The 22,662-nt window shown below is 37.1% G+C and overlaps 1 protein-coding gene across 1 annotated transcript; it reads right to left on the bottom strand.

Annotated features, from left to right (window-relative positions):
* Nucleotides 1-1,848: 1,848 nt before the first annotated feature.
* On the bottom strand, nt 1,849-21,918 carry SEPT2 (septin 2). The gene is made up of 12 exons (XM_009323185.1): nt 21,884-21,918; nt 20,618-20,738; nt 16,530-16,616; nt 15,494-15,617; nt 12,629-12,763; nt 12,276-12,393; nt 10,862-10,963; nt 10,381-10,526; nt 9,657-9,740; nt 7,184-7,241; nt 5,186-5,299; nt 1,849-4,732 (listed from the first exon to the last, which is right to left on the bottom strand). Exons 1-11 carry the CDS (start codon nt 21,890-21,892, stop codon nt 5,198-5,200), a joined length of 1,086 nt encoding a protein of 361 aa, XP_009321460.1. The 5' UTR covers nt 21,893-21,918; the 3' UTR covers nt 1,849-4,732; nt 5,186-5,197.
* Nucleotides 21,919-22,662: the final 744 nt, after the last annotated feature.

Genomic DNA, 22,662 nt, shown 5'->3' with positions numbered 1-22,662 from the left:
TGGCTTGGCGAGCTCCTCCACCAGCTCCCTCAGCACCCTCGGGTGGATCCCATCCGGCCCCATAGACTTGTGAGCATCCAGGTGGCGTAGCAGGTCGTTAACTGCTTCCTCTTGGATTATGGGGGGGTTCATCCTGCTCGCCATCCCTGTCTTCCAGCTCAGGGGGCCAAGTACCCTGAGGATAACTGGTCTGCCTGTTAAAGACTGAGGCAAAGAAGGCATTAAGTACCTCAGCCTTTTCCTCATCCTCGGTGACGTTCCCCCCCACATCCAATAAAGGATGGAGATTCTCCTTGGCTCTCTTCTTGTCATTAATATATTTGTAAAAACATTTTTTGTTGTCTTTAACGACAGCGGCCAGATTGCGTTCTAGCTGGGCTTTGGCCTTTCTCATCTCCTCTCTGCACGACCTAATGAGATCCCTGTACTCCTCTTGAGTCGCCTGCCCCTTCTTCCACAAGCGGTAAACTCTCCTTTTTTTCCTGAGTCCCAGCAAAAGCTGTAGGACTTTTACCAGCTGTGTCAGGAAGTTGTCTTCCACACACTCCAGGAACCTCCTGGATAGTTAGGTTTATCATGATTTTAATAATATTTATACTAAAATATGCCGTAATCCTTTTTTTTTTTTTGGCAATCCCAGTCTTCTTTTTTCTTCCTACATATGAGTGGGGAATAAAAAGGTTTGAGAAGACCACTGGCACTAATGCACACATTTCTGAATAGAAAGCTTACAGTAAGTTTACCCAGTTTTGTGAGGTGTTTTACATGTCAGTTTTGACATGCAATTTCAGTCCCTGTCCACAATTACCATTCTTTTTGTTTATGTGCACAGAACTAACACATCTGGAAGATTTTTTATAAGTTTCATTGTGCAACTCTTAGTGCAATTCTTTGCCAGGACTCCTTTCCAGAATTGGATTTGAATGCCACAAAAGTAGTCTTCTACACCTGACAGAAAGGATGCCATTCTGAAGAAAAATACGATCAGTACATACAAAAAGTCTGCTTTCAAAAAGTAGGTCTGACATATTCGGGATGCTTCCTTGCCTTTTATCTCACTATAGCCTAAAGATGAATCTTCCCTTAATGTACCAGTTCCACACTAAATACTTCAGATAAATGAAACATAAACATACTTTAAAACCATGTATGAAGGGTCACAACATGCACAGGTTTTACCCCTGTGGAATGGTCTGACTGCATAATGTGTGCCTCCCAGCAATGCAAAGCAATCCAATACAGTAACCCAAAGGGAGTTGTCCAGACTAGGGCACATGCAAAAGCGACACATTCCAAATTTAAAGTACTGCTGTAAAATCCTCTGGTATTAACAGTTAGCTCAAGAATCCAAAACTAAGGACGCAGCCTGGTGCTCTTAATCTGTAGCAGCCATAGGGGTCGTTGAAGTCGTTTCACAGGAAGTTGAGCCCTAAATTGTTTTGGAATATCTGGAACAAAGATCAAATACCCTTTCACTCTCTCCAGAGATGAAGCATGATTCACTGGAGAAAACAATGACCCTTAACACTTAAAGCACCACCTAACAAGAAGTAGCTTCATTCTATGCTAATGTAATAATTAAGGGACGTGCAAGTTTGGTGAGAGCTGCTGAAAAAGCAAGATCCCATAGGTAGAACTTTGGCACCTCTGGGAACACCCATAGGGAAATGCACGGTACCAATACACTTGGAGCATACAGTACTCAATGACCATATTTTATGCAGGTTCATCAGTGTGTTCTCTTTCAACCACATCTGCATTTCTCCTTTATATTTAAAACATATCACCACAAACAAATTAATATTGCCAGGGTTGATTATAATAAAGAATCATAACAAAAAAAAAGGTGTATTTTAGCATTTTTTATTATAGCCTTGGCTAATGACAGTACATAAAACAGAATATAACAGATTTTTGTACCAAGAGCAAGTCATTTTTGCTACTAACTATAAAGCTCTGCAAATTCAAAAGTATTTTGACTCCTAAAATAGAAACCGTGCTGTAACAGAAAAAGAATTGTGGCCAGTTCAGCAAGCCACCAAACAACATCTACCTTTTGTCTCCAAGTCTTTCTTCTACCAGTAGTTGAGTTTGTCTGAAACAGAATCTGAGAAAGGTAGTCTCACTTTTCATGTCTTACCATGAAACCACTAATTGCAAGGCCATCACAAGAAAAGTGAAGGGGAAAAGACTTGGGAAGAAGCAGCAATTAGCTGTCTTAAGTATTTCAGTTGAAATGGCAAGTGCCATAAACTTGCTTTTTCCTATTAAAAAAAACCCCAAACAAAACAAACCACGTATGAAAATATTTCTCCTGCTAGAATCTGTAGATCAAAAATTATTTGCCTAAGAATCAAACAGAATACTTTATCCTGATCAAATATTTTAATAGATACATGATATTTCAAAGAATAAGACATTGCCTAAAATAATTCCACAGGTAGTGACCAAACAGCACTAAATGCATGGACAATCTGCTTTTGTTCCCATGCTAGAAAATACAGGAAAAAACTATCAAACCAACATACACAGAGAGAGTTACATGTACAACCAGTCCCCCTTTGCATACATTTTAGATTTCACAGTTTTTCTTCAAGTACGGGTTCATAGTACTATTGCAGCTTACCATACCCTACCAAGCTTATAGGTGGAAACACTAATGTCCCAGAATTGCTCTCCTTGGCAAAGCAGAGAGTGTCTGAAGCATGCTGTGTTCAAAACATTTAACAGAGACGTACCAGACAAATAGCTTAAAAGTGGACAAATGCTGCATTATCAGAAAAAAAAACCCCACCAGATTTGTGGCAACTAAAGCACAGCATGGGACTTCACAAAGTATTCAGTGACTTAAGTTTATAGTAAGTTCTTCTGGTAAATTTATGACAACTGATTCACAAAAATATATGAAAAGATTTAGAAATAAATAAGGTGTTGTGGAGTGTTTTCTGACAATACTGCCACATTACTTTGTTTCCACACGTTCTTTCAAAAAAGCAAGACAAAAACTTAGAAGTGCATGTTTCTCCATCTAAGTTTTATACGTAAATATTTGACAAAATGGGACTTCACACTTCTGTGCATCTCAACATACAAAAAGGTTCTCATTTTCACTTTTGTCAAGGTTAGGGAAGGTCAAATTAGTTGTGCAAAACTTTGACAGTAGTTGCTTTTGAGAAGAAAACTGGAGCTCCCTAGCAAAGGCTATGATGCAGGATTTCACATTTTTAGAAAGATTCAAATATAAAACAATTCATCAACAGTAGTTTCAGGCAGGTAAAAATTTCAGTTGCTTAGCAGGTTTATATTTAATCTAGCCACTAAAGTACCACTGGAATTATACATTAGCTGTAGAAATCCTATTAATTTTTTCAGAGAAACATTAAAAAAAAATTATAAAAGTCACAGCTGCACCTGAGCTCAAAGAAGAGAAAAAAAGTTGCAATTCTACCTATTTTATTGGCTGTTCAGGTAACAATGTTTTGTAACAGATCAGATTAGGAATTCTGATTGCTGGCTTTATCAGAAGTAGTAGAAAAACCAACCACGGTATATTCCTGCTTACCCTATCAGCTACCACCTATGTAGCTGTATACTATAGCTGTTATTATGTAATAATTAGTAATAAGACCTTGAACTAAAAAAGAAAAAAAAAAAGGGTAACTTATCAGAGTCACTTCAAAAGTAATACTGCTAACTCCATCTTGGAGCAAGACCTTAAAATGCAGATTGCATTGATCCTGTCAGGCACAGATCACTAAAAAAAAAAAAAAAAGTGTGCTAGTATATATTTTATACTACAATTAACAGTATGCAATGCCCTAAAAATCTTATGAAAATACTCATTAGGAATTATAGAATTTCTTATGCATTTGGATATAGGAAACACCCATGCATAGAAAACTACTCTTTGGGGTTTATCGCATTTAACAGTACCAGCATTATTCAAGTTTATTTGGCTACAGTAATGCCAGAAAATAGCAGGACTGATTTGTGCTAACCTATAAGAAACTCTTAAAAAATTATCTGCAAGAGAGTAAGAGATTTTAGGCAAACAATAAAGAATATATGTCCCTCAAGGTTAAATCTGAAGGAAATAATGCCTGTCATATAAAATACAGTGTGCCTCTTAAAGAGGCATTTCCTCTTATTTCTTTTGTTAAGACACAAGGCATGCTTGAATTTTAAATTGGTACTTGCAGAGGCCAAGGAAATCATCTGCACTGAGCAGACACAGAAAAAGGGCCGATGGTCTCACAGACACGCACCTGTAAACACTGCAAAAAATATAAAATTAACCTTGCAGGGATCCCTAGTGAGGTGACTGTTACATGCCACTGAACAAGATATCACTGACAGCTGTTTATTTCTAAAGGTAATACGAAGTTAAAAGCAGGGAGCTAATAAGCCATATTAAAAAAAATAATAATTATTATCTAACACCCTATCAGGCTAGAAAAGTTTCAATGTCTATTTTGTATCCCTAATACAATGGGAAATTGAAAATAAGCTCAATATAAGAATTACTAAACAAAAAGTCAGATGTGTATAATATATAAAATACCAACTGACTACATGTTATGAAACACGTATCACGAGTTGCCACAATACATTTCCATGTTAAACTCTAAAGCAAACTCCCAAGTCACATGTTGAGCAAAAGGCATCCTTTCTGGTGTAACACCACCGTAATTCAACTCCAGAATGTCTCCTTTAAGTCAGGGTATAAAGTAATCTAAGAACAAGACAGAAAAATACAATTTAAGATCAGCCATCTTCTTACAGTTAAAAACCTGAAAAAACTGCAAACATTTTAAAAATCACAATGAAACAATGACTTCATCCTGAGTTTGAGAATCACCTGTTTACACAATTTCAAAGACTTCTTCCATGATTCTTGCCAGCATATATTGTATTGACTTTCTGGAAAATTTGAATATCTATCTATCTATATCTTTATATCTATCTATATATATCTTTACACACACACACACACAATCACACTAATGTTTAGTTTGGCTCCAAGCCATTTCACTCCACAAACAGTAGTTAAACCTTAAAAATTAAAACTGAGATAGAAACCTATGCAAACCCATCTTGTAAACATCTTTCCAAAACTTTTGAATACCAACAACAATAATGAGTAGTTAAAAGAAAAACCCTTTAAGTGGCTATTTGAACATCTTACCAAAGACTTTATTTACACATGGTGTCCATGAACTGCACTATCTCCTTCTCCACTTTGCATCTGCATCTGCATCTGTGCCTGCATTCTCGCAATCATCTCCTGCATGCGACGAAGCTGGAAAAGTAGCACAGAAGAATCCTTTAGCCTAGTCTCACCTCACAATATGACTCTCTGCTGCCACCACACTATTAATTATTTATATTAAAGAGGGAACACATCTGCATTATCTTTTATCCGATGGGTAACAAGCTCAGGCTATGGCATCTCCTTCTACTGCTCTTCTTCATCCATTAAGAGGTTGGAAATTTACTGACTGAAATAAGCAGGCTTTATTACTGTAATATGGGATGAGATTTTAAGCATCCCTAAATGGAAGCCTTTGCTTCCTCTGAAGTTAAATGCATAAAAATGGTGGTGCTGAAGTGCTGAACAAACACTTACAGTTACTAAAGCTTATCACCAGAAGAAAAGCAGCTTGTTTATGTCCCTCCAAAGTACACCTCTACCCGTCACTAAAAAAAATTGTCAGGATTACTTCCCAACTCCCTTGCTAGTGATGTCTAGGTGGAAGCAAGTGTTACAGGCAAATCATCCAAGGAGACATAAGCATTATTAAAAATGGTTGAAGCTCAATTTTAGAGCACTGCAACATTTAAACACAGGGTAATCATGTAACTCAGCTGCTAACATTAATTCAGCCATGTTGCATGTACAATACTTAAATCCTTTTATTGTACCCAACTCTGACAGGTGGCAAGTCAACCTCACTACTGAAATACATTTGGGTGTCTTTGCCTTTGTACACTTTAAACTCAAACTAAACTCTTAAGCTTAACAATGAAAAGTTAAACCTGTGAAATGTTTACATTATTCTTTTTTCATATTCCTTGAAACAATGACCCTTTTCATTTTTACTCTAGTTATCTTTTGGGACTTGGGTAGCCACTAAGACCACTAGTAAAAGACTGAGCGTCTGCTTGTGCTACAGCAGTCCAAAAAGTCCATCTAACTCAGCCTTCTCTCCCACACTGGCTATTAGTAAATGCATGGAATAGCCTGACAGCCAGGTGCACACACCTGGTATTTCCTGACATATGCTCTCAAACTAGAAATCTGTCAATGCTGAACTTGCTAAACCAAAAAATTCTACCTTTGTGTTTAGTGAGCACATTAATGGAGAAAGTAAAACTCTCCAGTCTCTTAGCATTTTTGAGCTTATCTGCATTCTTGCTATGCACAAAATTCCATGCTAATGAGTTCCACAATTTACAGACTATCTTTTTTAGTTGAAATCAGCCACCTATCAAGCTCATTAAATGTGACCTGTTTCTTGTATAGTAGATTCCCATTCATCCTGCCATCTATGATTATGTAAGCACCTTACCATATCCTTCCCCTCTGTCAACTACGTCCCAACAAGAACATTGACCTAATCTCCCCTTGTACAGGACTTGCTTCAGATCTCCACTTCAGCCTTTCTGCCCACTTTTTGCTATTCACTGTACTTTTTCTAGTCTTGCCTTTTTGGATTAGGGGTATAATGAAAACAGTGTTTTAGCTGTGCATTATGGATTTATAATAGTGGTGGAATAAGAATTCCTGTTTTGTTCTTTACTCCTGACAATTCCTACCATTGTTCCCTCCTTTGCTGCAGAGCTGAACTGCCTTTTTCCCAGTCTGCAATTGCTAACTTTAGAACCTTTACTCATGTGAGGATGGCTCTCCCTCCCCACACAACATGCATTACATCCATCGCTGATTAGTACAATGGAATCAGGCATTTCACCAGATTCCACCTGTTCCAGTAAATCAGTATCCTGAGACTCCTCTACACCTCTTCACATTCTGTTTTCTTACTGCACCTTGAATAACTTTATATTAGCAAATTCTGTCTTTTCCTTTACAAATTACCTAGATCATATAAATCATTTGACCTAAAGTAGTGACACAAGAATAAAAATTTCCCCATCACAACAGCAGAGAGTTCTGTCATCTTACTTCAGCTTCTTTTTCAAGCAGAATCTGGTCTTTATTTACTTCTTCGTCTTCTATTTTCCTAAAATAAAAAGAATATTGTTCAATAACATGCACACATTCCAGATTTTGAACTTTCAGAGAATGCTTTGTTGACAAAAATCAAGGCTCTTAGAACACATCTTATATGTCAGTTTCATAATACAAACAAGTTTCATTGAAACATGTTCTCCACATAGCTGCAATTCATGTTTTTATTTTAAAATTATTTCTAAGACATCAATTTATCCCTTACTCCTTCATAAAGTTATGCCCAGAACAAGTATAAACCATTCTAGCTATCACTTTAAAACATGACAGATCTTTGCATGTAGGTATCAATAAAAACTATTTCTGAACAGTATTCAAGTATAGCAGTTTACCTGAGCATAACATTATCTTAACTGATTGCAATTTGAGTACTACACAGATATAGCAAATTCAGAAATACTGCAAACGATACTCAATTCTTCTCTTTCATTGGTGCAATGAATCAATACAACTAAATCAAAATTTAAGTTCAAGGTAATGCTGGACAAGTTGTTAACAAAACTGTGGAAGCAACATGTAAAATAACCAATGCTCTAAGAAATTCTGTATCTGGAAACCTGGCTACCTCCAGGCAGAACCTTCCTTTGATGCAGTTCTATCCCATCTCTAACTTCATGAACCATGTTTGCTACCAAACATCTAAAAGGCTCAGAAACCAAAACCATAGAAGTAACACAACCACTGTACATATCTGGAATCCTTCCAATTGGAGGAACCCTTTATCCTCTGCTCCACTTAAGACTTCAAAGTTTGATTACTTTTCTAGTATAGTCACCTTTTTTTTTTTCGCAAGTCCAAAAGATTTCTTTTGTATAACACCTTAAAGTATAGTAACAAACAGCGATTACTCCTGTCAAAAGTAAGCAAATGCTTTCAATCAGTATCTCAGCAAACTCTTGCTTAATTGGGAAGTTCCAGTTTTACATTGAGAAACCAAACATAAGAATATTGTTATGTACTATATTTTCAAGATTACCTACCAGTTTGCTAATAGATTTCTCCTATCCCATGTTGCAATGGGGAAGACCTGCTAACATCTAATCACACAAGTGCCATCAAAAATGCAAAGCGAACAAACTGATACTTGTTAAAAGGTTAACAGAGAAATAGATTGTCAAAAAATCCTCTGTGCCCAAAAGCCTCTAAGAACATTAGTGAATACAGTCAACAAGCACTAATCGGCAAGCACTGCTGGTGGGGTAGGTACAATTTTGAAATAAATTCACACGTGGACTACCCTCACTTACAGTAAACTTAACTACATTCTAGCAGCACTTCAGAAATATGAAAACAAAGATCTATAGGCCACTTAACTAAACAAGATGCAAAAACATGTTTTAGTTTCACAAAGAAAGATACCCTGACTTAACAGCAACTTACTGTCACAGGTCCTTGACAGGGGCAACTTTAAACCCTCTAAAAATTGTTAAACTTTATTTTAACTCTGGATGACCTTAGGTTACATTACTTTTAAGACCTTTGTACATACCTGTTGGATAACAGGCACCAGAACTTGGCAAAAATATTTTTTTTTAGCTTGAACTTCAGAAGACAGGATTTAAAAGTCATGGGAGAAGAGCATGTCATCTTGCCTGAGGGGAAAACTGGACTTGTAGGCCAATGCTACAGGCATAGACAAACTCCTCTTCCTGAAAACTGACTAGGCATGTGACAAAACCGATGTCAACAGCATGATGGAAAAAGCTTTGCAAAATATATCAAACCCACCGAAATGTGCAATTATGAAACCCTCTAGTGGCTGAAATAAGAGAAGCAACTGAAAAAATTTAAACCAGTTTTCAACAAGAACTCACAAACTCAACTTTACAAACCCTGCTATTTTAGTTAAAAATGGGGTGTTCTGCCTGTGTCTCTTACCAGGAAAGCTGTGCCCTACCCACCACAGCTCAAAATAGGGTTGAAAGACATTACCCTGTGACTGCTATGCAAAGAAAATTATGTATACCATGTTTAATAAAGTACTGCAGAAGGACTTGAGTTTTTCTTTTTAAAGACACAGTCCAGATATTCCAGTTGTTAATTCTGAAAAAAAAAAACTTTTTTTAACACATCAGCACCGACCTAACTTGCAGATTTTTTAAGACAACATTCATCATAGACATCTGCCCTACTTAGTTACCTCAAACATTCCAATCCATCTGGTTCAAGCCTTAAAACAAAGCAGGGATCTAACTATACCCTTTTAATGCCACAGCTGTCTCTTCAGATTTATGTAATACTTTTTCTTAAACTCAGTGTAAGCTGGTTGACTGAACTTGGTGCTGACTGGAGCTACAGAGCTGTCCATGATCTACCAAATCCTAGCAATGAAATGGTAGGAGAGACAGAGACACCAAAAAATAAATTCAGAAGAGGAAGAAACAGCATGTAACCATAAGATGACAACCTGCCGCCTCGTTTTAGCCTCTCAGAGCGGAAGTTCTCATAGTGAAGATCCTGGGTCACCTCCTGAAGATCTTGCATATGGGTGCTGGAGGAAGAAAAATAATTAAAAGATAAAACATACCTGTGTCACATCAGCTTGCTTAACCAACTCTCACATTCAGCACTCTATTAAGTCAGTGTTCAGCATGTACACCCATTTAACATGCCAATTTAAGTTAAATCAGTGCAATAAAAGACACACAGAGAGACCACCTCAGACCCTGAGGAAGCCCTGACATAAGCTCTCCTCCTGGGTGAGGCATTTGATGAAGCAGTGCTGGGCAGGGGAAGCAGAGTAGCAAAGCCTGGACAAAATGAAACAGTGGACTTTTGAAGCCTAGTCGTTTGCTACATATAGATATATTTAAATAAGCACAAGGTGTGAAGCAACCTGTTTTATGTTCCTGGGGATCTGAATAGCAATACAACACTGTTAGACAAAAGAATTAGGAAAAAGATTATTTTCACAGAATCACTGAGTAATTCAGATTGGAAAGAACCTTTGGAGCCTATGTGGTCCAATCCCTGTCTAGCCAGCTAGGTCAAGGCTGCTCATGGCCTTCTCCAGACAAATTCTGAATGTCTCCAAGGATTCCACAACCGCTCCAAACCCCCAATACAGTGTTTAAGTATCTTCCTGGTGACTGTTTTTTAAACTACCATTTAATTGGAATTTTCTAACTTACATTAACATGGTCCTCAGCTTCAGGAAGTCATTATGTTCCGGATTCTCCACTTCAACTACACCCCATGGGTAGAGTCGACCTCTAACTTTTTTACCTTTGGCTTCAATGAGTTGATTGGATCCCACTACACAAAATGGGATGCTGGCCTGAAAGCCACAAATGCAAAAATTACTAATAATGAACCAGAACAAACAACTCCAAGAACAACTCTTGTTCTGCTCAGCACTGCATATTATGGTATTAAGTTCATAATGCTTTTAATTTGAAGGTATAAAAAAAACCCCAAAAATAAAAAAAAACCTCAAAAAACAAAGTAATTGTTACCACCATCTTCCAGATAGAGAAGCCTGGGCACAGAGACACAGTGACTCACTCAAGATCTCATTGCAGGTCACAGTATGTATCTTGTTCTAAAGCCATCTGAGCAGTCCGAAAGATACAGTATATTATCCACTTATGTAACCTATGAAGCCAGTCATACCTTCAGGAGTCTGGTCTGCTCTTTAAAATCTTCATCCTCATCTGATTCAGCATCAGGCAGGTGATAAATCTTGATGCCATGCTCTTCTATTTCATCCAGAATCTGAGATTTATAATATAAGAAATTGAGATAATACACATGTAAAATCAGTACTTTTAAATCTTAAGGTAAAATTAATCAGTTATTCACAGTCTCTTGAGAAATCTGGGCCTACCTTACTGATCCAAATTATTCAGCAAGTATTTGTTTTTAAACATCGTATTTCTTCATGATATTCAACAACTACTTGCCACAGACTTTCAGACAAATAATAGTGTTCAAATAAACACTGTCCTCTGTGAATAATACATAAGAAACTGAGCTTTTTTTAAACCTTTGCAATTTTTTTTTTTAAATTATAAACCATTGACTCAGAAGTCATAATTGCTTTGAACAGCCTAAAACTCCTTGCTGTTCTGTCTGAATTACTATTTGGGGGGCAGGGGTAGGAGTGTTTAAAAACCTAACTGAGCTACAGACACAACAAATACTTTTTTCTGTCTTCATGACTGCTAAGAATGGCATCTGCAGCTGGAATCCATTTGTCATAAACCCAAATTTTGCTTTTTAAAATAAAAATTAAAAAATCTTTCTCTCTGCAGAATTCTAGTACAATACTTATATCAAAGTAAAGTATATTTCTCTATTTTTATTGCAAGTTGGGTAAGATAACTATAAGGATTTTCAGAATAACTGAAAAAAATCATAGATAAAGTTTTAAATATAACAGCTAAGACTGGATCAAGTGTGCCTTCTGGCAAGTTAATTCTAACACTTCTTTCTAAATTTCATAGTTGTTATTAACTCATGATGGTTTGTTGCATTTTTCCACCCTTGGCAAATACAGCATCAAGTCCTGCAAGACAATGTATTAAGGGGTCTTACCTATGGAAGAATGAACTGGAATGTGTGTTAGAAAAGGGTGACATAGGGGAAGAAAAACAACCCCAAAAATCTCTGAAAATCCTATTTTTCAATCATCAGAATTCTGACGGGGTAAAAAAATATAGGCACATTATAGATACAGATACTGTCTCTGCTTTGGGACTGATTAAACAGGTAAGGGAGCAATTACCATTAGCAAATGCATTTAAATATTTTTTCCAAAGTTTCAAAATTCACTCATAATGTAATTGTAAACATAGCCAACCTGCCATTTTGCAGGCAACATTTTAAGGACAATTTCTCAGTTAAATACATAATAAAAGAATTTACAAGATATCAAACTACATATTAAATAACGTTACACTGTGCATGAGATTAGATTTTTCTTGGCTAGGACAGAGTAAGATTGAATGAGAACACCCCTCTCTTCAGCGACCATGTTGCTGTAACCAAAGTGCAACATTCTTCTGCAAGCTAGAAAAATACTTACCCTTTTCTTTAGTCTTTCTCGCTCTTTCAGAGAAAGCGTATCAGCTTTTGCAATCACTGGTACAATATTTACTTTGTTGTGTATGGCCTTCATAAACTCAACATCCAGAGGCTTAAGGCTAAAATTAAAATATGGAAAAAGTTAAATTTATTTTTAATCTAAATTACCAATTTATTTTCACACCAATGTAAATCTCTCTCCTTACACAGAAAGAACACGCCCAATTAATTCCAGCAGTTCTAGTACTTCCTTAAGTAATGGCAATCTGATTCTGAAAATTTAAGTCAACAGGCACAAACCAACTCCCCAAAGTAAAATCATTTAAAAAATAAAATGAAAGAGAAAACACCTACCCATGACCAAATGGTGAAATGAAATAGAAGCAGCAATGAACCCGGTTATCTATGATATGCCTTCTGTTCAAACCACTCTCATCATGCAGATATCGCTCAAACTGCTCATCAATGTAAGAGATTATGGTCTTAAAACTGTAAAACAAATATGGATTCAAGAAATCATGCTTGTTCCCAAATGGTCAATAATTTTAGTCATGTTTCAAAGGTAATATTAAAACACCAAGACATCCTGCTGATGAATCAACCTGCTGATAGACAAAAGTTAACTTACTGGTGCTGTAAGACTGTAAGAGAAGAAGAGCACGTATCTTAAAATTTTACTCGAATTCCAAAATAACAAACTACTATGCATACATATTTTTTTTAATATTAAGATAAAATACACATACATATAACACACCTCTTAACTTCTACAGCAAATTTCTCTTGGGTTAGTATTTATCTTTTGACTAATATTAATTACACAAGCTCAAGATAATCGAAGCTTCTTGTTCCAAATCGATTTAAAATCAAAGAATGGTTTGGGTTGGAAGGGACCTTTAAAGACCATCTAGTCCAACCCCCTACCATGGGCAGGGACATCTTTCAGTAGGTCAGGTTGCTCAAAACCCTGTTCAACCTGACCATGAACACTTCCAGTGATGGAGCATCCACAACTTCTCTGGGAAACCTGTTCTGGTGTCTCACCACCATCATTGTAAAAAACTTCTTCCTTACATCCAACCTAAACCTATCCTCTTTCAGTTTAAAACCGTTGCCCCTTGTCCTGTCACTACAGGCCCTGGTAATAAGTCTCTCTCCATCTTTCCTGTAAGCCCTTTTTATATATTGAAGAGCCTTAGTATGGTCTCCCCGAAGCATTCTCTTCTCTAGGCTGAACAACCCCAACTCTCTCAGCCTTTCTTCATAGGAGAGGTGTTCCATCCCCCTGATCATTTTCGTGTCCCTCTTCTGGACCAGAGCTGGACACAGTACTCCAGGTGGGGTCTCACCAGAGCAGAGTAGAAGGGCAGTATCACCTCCCTCGACCTGCTGGTCACGCTTCTTTTGATGCAGCCCAGGGTATGGATGGCTTTCAGGGATGCAACTGCACATTGCCAGCTCATGTCCAATTTTTCATCCACCAGTATCCCCAAATTCTTCTCTGGAGGGCTGCTCTCAACCCATTCATCTCCCAGTCTGTATTGATATTGAGGATTTCCCCAACCCATGCACAGGACCTTGCTCTTGGCCTTGTTGAACTTTGTGAGGTCTGCTATTCTGACAATTCGTGAGGTTTGCATGGGCCCACTCAAGCCTATCGAGGTCCCCCTGGATGGCATCCTTTCCCTCTAGTGAATCAACTGCACCACTCAGCTTGGTGTCATCTGCAGACTTGCTGAGGGTGGACTCAATTCCACTATGTCATTGATTAAGATATTAAATAGTGTTGGTCCCAGTACAGACCCTTGAGGGACACCAGTTGTTACTGGTTTCCACTTAAGACTTTGAGCCATGGACTGTAACTCTTTGGACGCAGCCGTCCAGCCAATTCCTTATCCATCTAACAGTCCGTCCATCAAACCCATATCTCTCCAATTTAGAGGCAAGAATGTTATGGGGGACCATATGAAAGGCCTTACAGAAGCCCAGGTAGATGACATCAGTAGCTCTTCCTTTATCCACTCCATCATAGAAGGCCACCAGATTAGTCAGGCACAGTTTGCCCCTGGTGAAGCCATTTTGGCTGTGTCTAATCACCTCCCTGTCCTCCATATGTTTCAACGTATCTTCCAGGAAGACCTGTTCCATGATCTTAACAGACACAGAGGTGAGGCTGACTGGTCAGTAGTTCCCAGGGTCCTCCTTCTTACCCTTTTTAAAAATGGGCGTGATGTTTCCCTTTTTCCAGTCACTGGGGACTTTGCCTGACTGCCATGACTTTTGAAATATGATGGAGAGTAGCTTGGGAACTACATCTGCCATAGATAACCCGATCAGATGGGATGCATCTTGCTGGGTCCCACGGACTTACATATGTTTAAGTTCCTCAGGTGGTCTCGAAGCTGATCTTCACTTACAATGGGAGGGACTTCATTTCCCCAGTCCCTGCCTTGAGGTTCAGGGGCTTGAGAGATGTGGGAAGAGGGATCACCATTGAAAAATGATTGCCATTAATCTCAAGATTATTCCTCAGTACTTATTACAATGTGAATTTCATAAAAACCCCAAACAATCAAACCCAAAGATGACGAAAATGCACTTAAAAATGAAGCACAGAATCTGAGAATGCTCAAATGAATGTGGACAAGATCTAAAGGTGGATTTTTACTTGCACTAAAGACTAGATTAATTACTTTCTCAGAGTATTGTTGAATTTCTTCAGTTGCAGTGGTTCCATTGCTTTCTGACTATAAAAGAAGTCAAGGTCACTGTTCACTTAGAACTCTTCCAAACATAAGAAAGTTAACTAAGAAAAAAGAAATCAAAACATCTGTGTCACAAAATTTATTTCAAGTTGTGTGAAAGTTATTGATGCCTCTTTACATGTATCTGAATGGACTCATAACACTTAAATTAAGCTTCCTCAAAATTAGAAAACATGCCCATCTCTCCAAAAATCACACCTCAGATTCAGCACTTTGCGTCACCACACACCAAAAAAAGGTAAGATAATGACTTAACAGTATAATCACATTGAATCACCTTTGGAATGGAAGTGTTTAAAAGAGCTAGGGTTGCCACTTGGGCCATCCTACTTTGAACTGCATATCATTATTAATAGAGCCCCACTTCAGTTACTTATTCCCCTCCGCCCCCAGGACAAATATGAAATGGATGTCAGTCTTCATATATAGATAAATATATACTCTGTGTACATACCAGTCTCGACAATTGATAGCATCCCCATATCCTGGTGTATCTACAACCGTCAGGCGTAGTTTCACACCCCTCTCTTCAATTTCAACTGTTGAGGCTTCAATCTGCACAGTGCGTTCAATCTTCTCTAAAACACAATAAACTTGATCTTTCAGAATAGAATTTATAAGACACTGTCATTTTGAGATAAGCGCAAAAGGTTAATTGGCAGATGCAACCATATAAAAGTTATTCCACGGATTACCTTCTACGCCCTGATAACTTAACACCAAGACTCAGTACTTAAGTTCTTCAGATTTTGTTAGAAGATTATTTGAGATTTCATAATGTTCTTAAATATAATGTAGAAACTAAGGCAGAAGGGACTGAGAAAAACCGTAGGTAATCAGCAATTTGGAGAACAATACTGAATTATACATACTGGATTTTTTTCCTAAGGTTGAAAGTGATATGTAATCGTCAGCTAACATGATAAATTATTAAAGCAAGTCATTCAACAAGTAGCAAAGAGGGAAAAAAATAGCATCTTCCTTTATTTTCTTACAATATTCTCTCTCCTTGGATTATTGTATGCCTTGGTTAACAGAATAAAAAGGGGACATGGGACTGAAGAAGAAAAGGAGGTGAAGCTCACATTCACTAAATATCAACCCAAAGCAAAGGAATCAAGTTGCAAGTCCGAGCAGGCATAAACAATGCATATGTTTAGAATTGCAAGAGATTAAAAATTAAAGAAAGTTTCTGATTGTTTTAGTTGATTGTTTATCTTACTGTGACACAATGACATTTTTTTAAGCAAAAGAAGGGATCAACTTCCTAGGTGCCAATGTGAATACACCCGAGGACTAAACAACGAAGGCCCCATGTACATCCTGCGTACAGAGGGAACCAATTCCATCAAACAGTTCAAGTATAAGGAAATACATTAGAAATCACTACAGCTAGAAATCACTACTGGCTGTTACTAAAATCCAAAGATAAAAGCATTCAACTCCAAAAATCATCAAGAACAGAGAAACTAGAACAAAGGTGTGTTTACCAGCAGCTCCTGGGATTATCCTTTCTGGGTAGAGATCTGTCAAGAAGAGGCTGTTTATTAAAGTAGATTTTCCCAATCCAGATTCACCTGTGATTCAATAGAAAGATAAATTCAACATACATACATACATAATTAATTTGAACTGTATCCAGACAGTATCATCTAACTATACATTTTTTCATGTTAAATGTAAATCTTTTCATTTAAACATTTACAGCTTATAATTTTGTATTAGAAAAGTTTGCACAAGAAGGTTGAATAACAATTTTTACATCTCAGCTTTGTAATACACTTTCTGAGAGCTTTCACTGATGATTTGTAATTAAATCTGCTAGTCAAGTGGAGTTCTGATCAATTTAGACTTAAAATTTCCCATTTCATGTCTCCTGATTTTTTAAGGCATGCTTTTCTGCTATCACTCCAGAACGTGAAAGATCATACACAGTGAGAAGCTAGATCCTGCCTACGCTGTATCATCAATTTAAACAACGAAAAAGGCATTGCTGAACTTCTGCACAGCCAGCCAGCATAAAGTATGGCTTTAAACTAAAGGGGGGTAGATTTAGACTAGATATAAGGAAGAAATTTTTTACGCTGAGGGTGGTGAAACACTGGCACAGGTTGCCCAGAGAGGTGGTGGATGCCCCATCCCTGGAAACATTCAAGGTCAGGTTGGATGGGGCTCTGAGCAACCTGATCTAGTGGAAGATGTCCCTGCCCACGGCAGGGAGGTTGGACTAGATGACATTTAGAGGTCCCTTCCAACCCAAACTATTCTATGATTCTGTTATTTCTGCTTTTTATGCTAATATGGCAAACAAGAAGCCAAGGGAAGAGGAATGTAACATGGCTACTGAGCATACACACAGAGCAACTTTTTCACTGATAAAACTGGGGATTACCAAAGTGTACCATAAATATATTTTTGTCCTAGGGCTACTGACTGAGCCATGAGGAAAGTTCAAAAGCCAAGTAATTAGCTAAAGATCAAAATGTTAATCAGAACATGGCATAAAAAAGACCAGGAACTCGAAGTGCTCAGTACTTGAATTCACTAAACAAATCCTTTTCTAGAATTTTGGTTTTATTTCAGGTGTTGATAGAATTAATTAAAAAAATTAGATGTTAAAAATGATGGGCCGCATAATCCCTCTGAATAACACAGACTATTCTGCAACAGGAGTCTAACAAAAATATCTGAACAAAAGAAAAAAGAGATGGATTTATTTTTTAAATAAAGATTTGACTCGGAGATGCCAGTTTTTAATGCCTTACAGAATGCATGTCTCAAGATCAGATTTTACCAGTGCAGCCTTCACCAGTGAAAGAGACATGCAGCCAGAGTAACTCAACAGTCACACAGCATCATTTCAGCAAAACCAAAAAAAGTATGATTTTAACCAGTGGAACATTCCATACTTTCGGTCTGGGTAAATATTACATGTAAAACAAATCAGTTTTCATAGTCGCTGTCAAGGATTAATGAAAAGAGTAGTTATTCTAACTACTGGCCACAGTAGTTAGAGTTTAGTGACTCTCAAGTGAAATAACTATTTAGATGAAGTCATAGCTTAATAATGAGAACGAATGTGAAATTTTTAATAAATACAAGTGGTTGGGATTTCTTTGGAAGCAACACAGCGAAGCAGCCAAATTGTTATAAACCCCAGCTCATATTTTCACAAACTACAATAAAAAATAGCAGAAAAAACAATGTGAAGACGAAAAACCATTGATTAGGACTCTGTCTGTACAGACAGCTTTTAAAGAAGCATTCTCCTGCTCAGAAATTAAGAAGTATGGCAACTCCATGAAGAATAATAGTTCAATACAGGCATTGTGATATAGCCCACAAGGGAACATACTTAAACCCCATGCATAGTTCAAGAGAAAGAATTCACATTCCAAACTATTGAAATAATCAACAATTTAAAGCATGATTTATTTTATCTTACATTGACTGCCTCCCTCTGCTAGTGTATCTTAAAATATCACTCCAAATTTTCAATGAAACTACTTTTCTCCAAGCTCTCTTCCTGTAGTTTTTACTTATCCCTTAGAATACTGGCAGGCAGTGACTGTAAAGTTAAATTTTACTCTGAGACATGAGTGGGGTTAACTGCCTTTCTGTTACTCTGACACCATGTCATTTTCCCCCTATTTTCTATTTTACAAGAAGCTAGAAATGACTGTTTGGTCTATATAATTTTATATAGCTTTCTGCCAGAACTGTTTCACATAGCACTATTTGCATTTAATTTCAAAGAGATCTGGAAATTAAGTTTAGCTACAGCAGAGAAAGCTCATCTTTTGTTTCTCAGAACTGTTCAGATTTTTAGGATCACTGAACAGTAAATTCTGAAGAGTTACAGCAGATACCATAATTTGAACCATCTGCTTACAGTTTGGCTTTACCCTTAGATTTTATAAGATATCCATTATGGTCTTATCCTAAGCAAATCCAATGAAAGATACAGCAAACAACTATGATAAAATTCTAGGAAGACAAAAATAAGGGCCAACTCAGTCCAACACTGAACTACAAAGACAGAAACAGGATAAAAGCAATGCTAGGGCTGTCATTTGGCAAAACTAATAAAAGGTTTGAGGATAGACTCTTTCTGTAACTACTGGAATCCAAAACAATTAAGAACTTAAACACCTCCTGTCATGTACCGCCTCACCTTTCCTGTTCATTTCCACTGTGATCTCTCTTGGACAAATCTAACACACAAATGGGATTTACTTCTTGTGACGCCAGGTAATAAAGAACCTAATTCTATTAGGGTTACTTTTTGCAAAAGCCTATTTTAAAAGTGAGAATTACAGAGTTCAAACACCAAAACTCAGAAGTTACAGCTCCCAATCAGTGTGACCAGGAGAGATATAAAAGATGCCCAAGCCTGATTTGGAAGCCTGCTTTATTTGCAAAAATAACACCAACTTGTCAGAAGATCAAAGTATTTCTGCAAACACACTAGATTTTTCTTTCCATTCCAGACACCAACACAGATTCCCAACGAAATACCAAATAGAATTATACTTCAAATTATAACTGCTAACAGAATATCAAGATAAATTTAAAAAGTAACAGCCCACATGAAAATCAACTAATCCAATTCTCATTCTTCTCTTACAGGAGTATTTAGAAAGGATGGAAAGACCAGAGTTCAGATTCTTTTGAGCTACAGAAGCATAAAGAACATTTTAAATAGAATAGTCTCCTTAATACTATTCTCTTAATCAAAACATGCAAGCAAAGATTGTATTCAAATGCAAAAAGAGTTCTAAACTGTATTCTAAATGGAATGCTTGAATCCTGTAAGACAGAAGAGGCGGAGGGAAGTAACGATCACAGGAGTGCACAACAGAATTTCTTCACTTCACCCACAAACTTAATAATGTATTCAAACATGGTTTGTAGTCTTATCCTGGTTTCAGCTGGGATAGAGTTAATTTTCTTCCTAGTAGCTGGTACAGTGCTGTGGTTTGGATTTACCATGAGAATAATGTTGATAACACACTGATGTTTTAGTTGTTGCTAAGTAGTGCTTACACTAGCCAAGGCCTTTTCAGCTTCTCATGCCCTGCCAGCGAGAAGCTGGGAGGGGGCACAGCCAGGACAGCTGACCCAAACTGGCCAAAGGGGTATTCCATACCATATGACATCATGCTCAGTATATAAACTGGGGGGAGTTAGTTGGGGGGCGGTGACCGCTGCTCGGGAACTGGCTGGGCATTGGTCAGCGGGTGGTGAGCAATTGCATTGTGCATCACTTGATTTGTATATTCTTTTATCATTATTATTATTAAAATTTTTCCCCCCCCCCCCCCCGATTCTCTCCCCCATCCCACTGGCAGGGGGAGTGAGCAAACCACTGTGTGGTGTTTAGCTGCCTGCTGGGTTAAACCACAAGTGTGTAAAACAACCGCTGCATGAATTAATAAACTATAAAAGAAAGTTAAATGCTACAGTACAGAAGAGCTTTCTGATGCTATTGTAAACAGTGAAAGTAATACTCATTTTAATTCCAAATTCCCTGTGAGCAAGTACTAATTTTGAGAAAGACTGTAAACTGTTTTCTTACCAACCACCATAAGAGTAAATTCAAACCCCTTTTTCACAGACTTGCGGTGAACCTGGTTGGGAAGGTTTGCAAATCCAACATAGCCAGGGGTTTCTGGATTGGTAAACTGAGCAGGCTGTTGCTAAAAATAAAATAAAATAAAATAAGACAATAATAAACAACCACTCAAGACATACTTGTTTGTATAACTGCTTTCCTCAGTTATTTCAAACGGTTTGAAGCTACATGACATACAGAGAGAAAACTACACAGGTGTTCCTACTACTCAACAGTTTCACAATGAGGTACAGAACAACTGCGTTCACCTAGAGATTAAAAAAAGTTTCATTTATTCAGCTATGCAGCCAAGATCACATTAAGTAAAAAAGAAACAAAACCCCAAACATTTATTTATCGAAGTATGAAGTGCATTCACTAATCACACACTGTTTAAACAGTGTCTTCACACACATTTAAAATAAAAAAGCTTATGTCCAACGTTTATGGACTTAAAATAAAAAGGTGACCATTTCTAATCTGTTTTTAGCACATCCAGATGAAAACACTGAACAACTAGTGAAGTGATAGTCATCTGCTGGAAGACCTCTTTAGAGATCTCTTTTAAGGGGGAGGTGGGGAGTGGGAATTTACACAATAGTGTTTCAAATACCCACTGCTACAAATACTGCAGAGAAATCTTTAGATCTATTAGTTTCCCTCTTCAAATGCATTACTTGGGTACCCTTTATCATTCATTTCACTCCAATAAGCTAACATGGATGTTCTACCCATTATACCAAATACAGGCAACCAAGAATTAGATGAATCCCAGCATGTCAATAATATTTTAAGTTACCACATTGTTTATAAAGCATTTTTCTGGAAGATCAGTTGACTATTAGTAAATGAAGAAATTAAATCTAAGAACATCCTTTTCTTAAATTATTCCTGCTCAAAACACAGTAGCAGAATGGAAGTTTCAATGAAAATGCACCAGGAAGCTTGTATGCAACTCCATGACCAAAATTAAATCCTTCCAAGAGTATTAGTTAACTGCAGAGGTTTATACTTGTAGGAAACTACTTTAATACATGTTTTACATCACTCAGTCTTTTAATATTATGTCTTCTAAATGTGAATTCTCTCTTATTTATGACCCATAAATTTAGCATACACATCACTATCAAACACAATGCAAGTTACACATTCTGCCCTTGCAGATTAATATTTAGAAACAAAATATCTGTTTCACATTGTTACATTGGAAAACAGAAATGTTATTCTTACCTTAGACATTTTTGTGGAAGGTCAGGAACAAATCTGGAAAAATAATAATGTTTTTCAGCTTATTAAAAATCATATAAGAAAAAAAACAAAACACAAACCAATATAATATCCACTGTTGCACACTAAATTAAAAAAGGAGCATTCTTGATTGGATGTCTGGATTCTGAAAGTGTCAGTTGCTTCACAGAGTACAAGTATTTGTCTCTTCGGTATTAACGAGGGGCAGAATTTTCAGCAACCATTGTTCCTATTAACATCATTGGACAATAAATTCAAGCAACATGAATGTGGGGTGCTAAAGGCGCTAGATGTATGACAAACCATATTGAAGCCTGAAAAAAAAAAAAGTTCACATCCTTTCCGGAAACTAACCAAACCAAACACACTGGTTAAAGACATCTTACTATTTAGAGGAAACAGTTTTTCAAAGCTCAAAAAAACAACTCATGTATTATTTTTTCTTTTTAAGCTTCCTTCCCCTCAACATTTCCTTTCATGCTCGAGTGTTCTGTAAAGAGCTGACAGCTTCAAAATGAAACATTTTCTCCTCCCCTTTCATCCGGATGCTTGCAAACTCAGTCATTTTAACTTCTGTTGCCAAGATAAGATTTTCACATGCAGCTGCATCACTTTGAGATACAAAGCAGACAGGGGAAAAAAAAAATCACCTAACACCTCCATGCAAAAAAGCCTCTTGACAAAGACCTGCCAACAGAAGAGAACTTCCATCACACTAACTTGCATGAGTTCAAGAAATCATATAATTTACTATGCCAATA

This window comes from Pygoscelis adeliae, unplaced genomic scaffold (genome assembly GCF_000699105.1).
Source record: "Pygoscelis adeliae isolate BGI_AS28 unplaced genomic scaffold, ASM69910v1 Scaffold544, whole genome shotgun sequence".
Taxonomy (NCBI): domain Eukaryota; kingdom Metazoa; phylum Chordata; class Aves; order Sphenisciformes; family Spheniscidae; genus Pygoscelis; species Pygoscelis adeliae.
The sequence above is the reverse complement of the archived record's forward strand: the minus strand, read 5'-3'. Positions and strand labels throughout refer to the sequence as shown.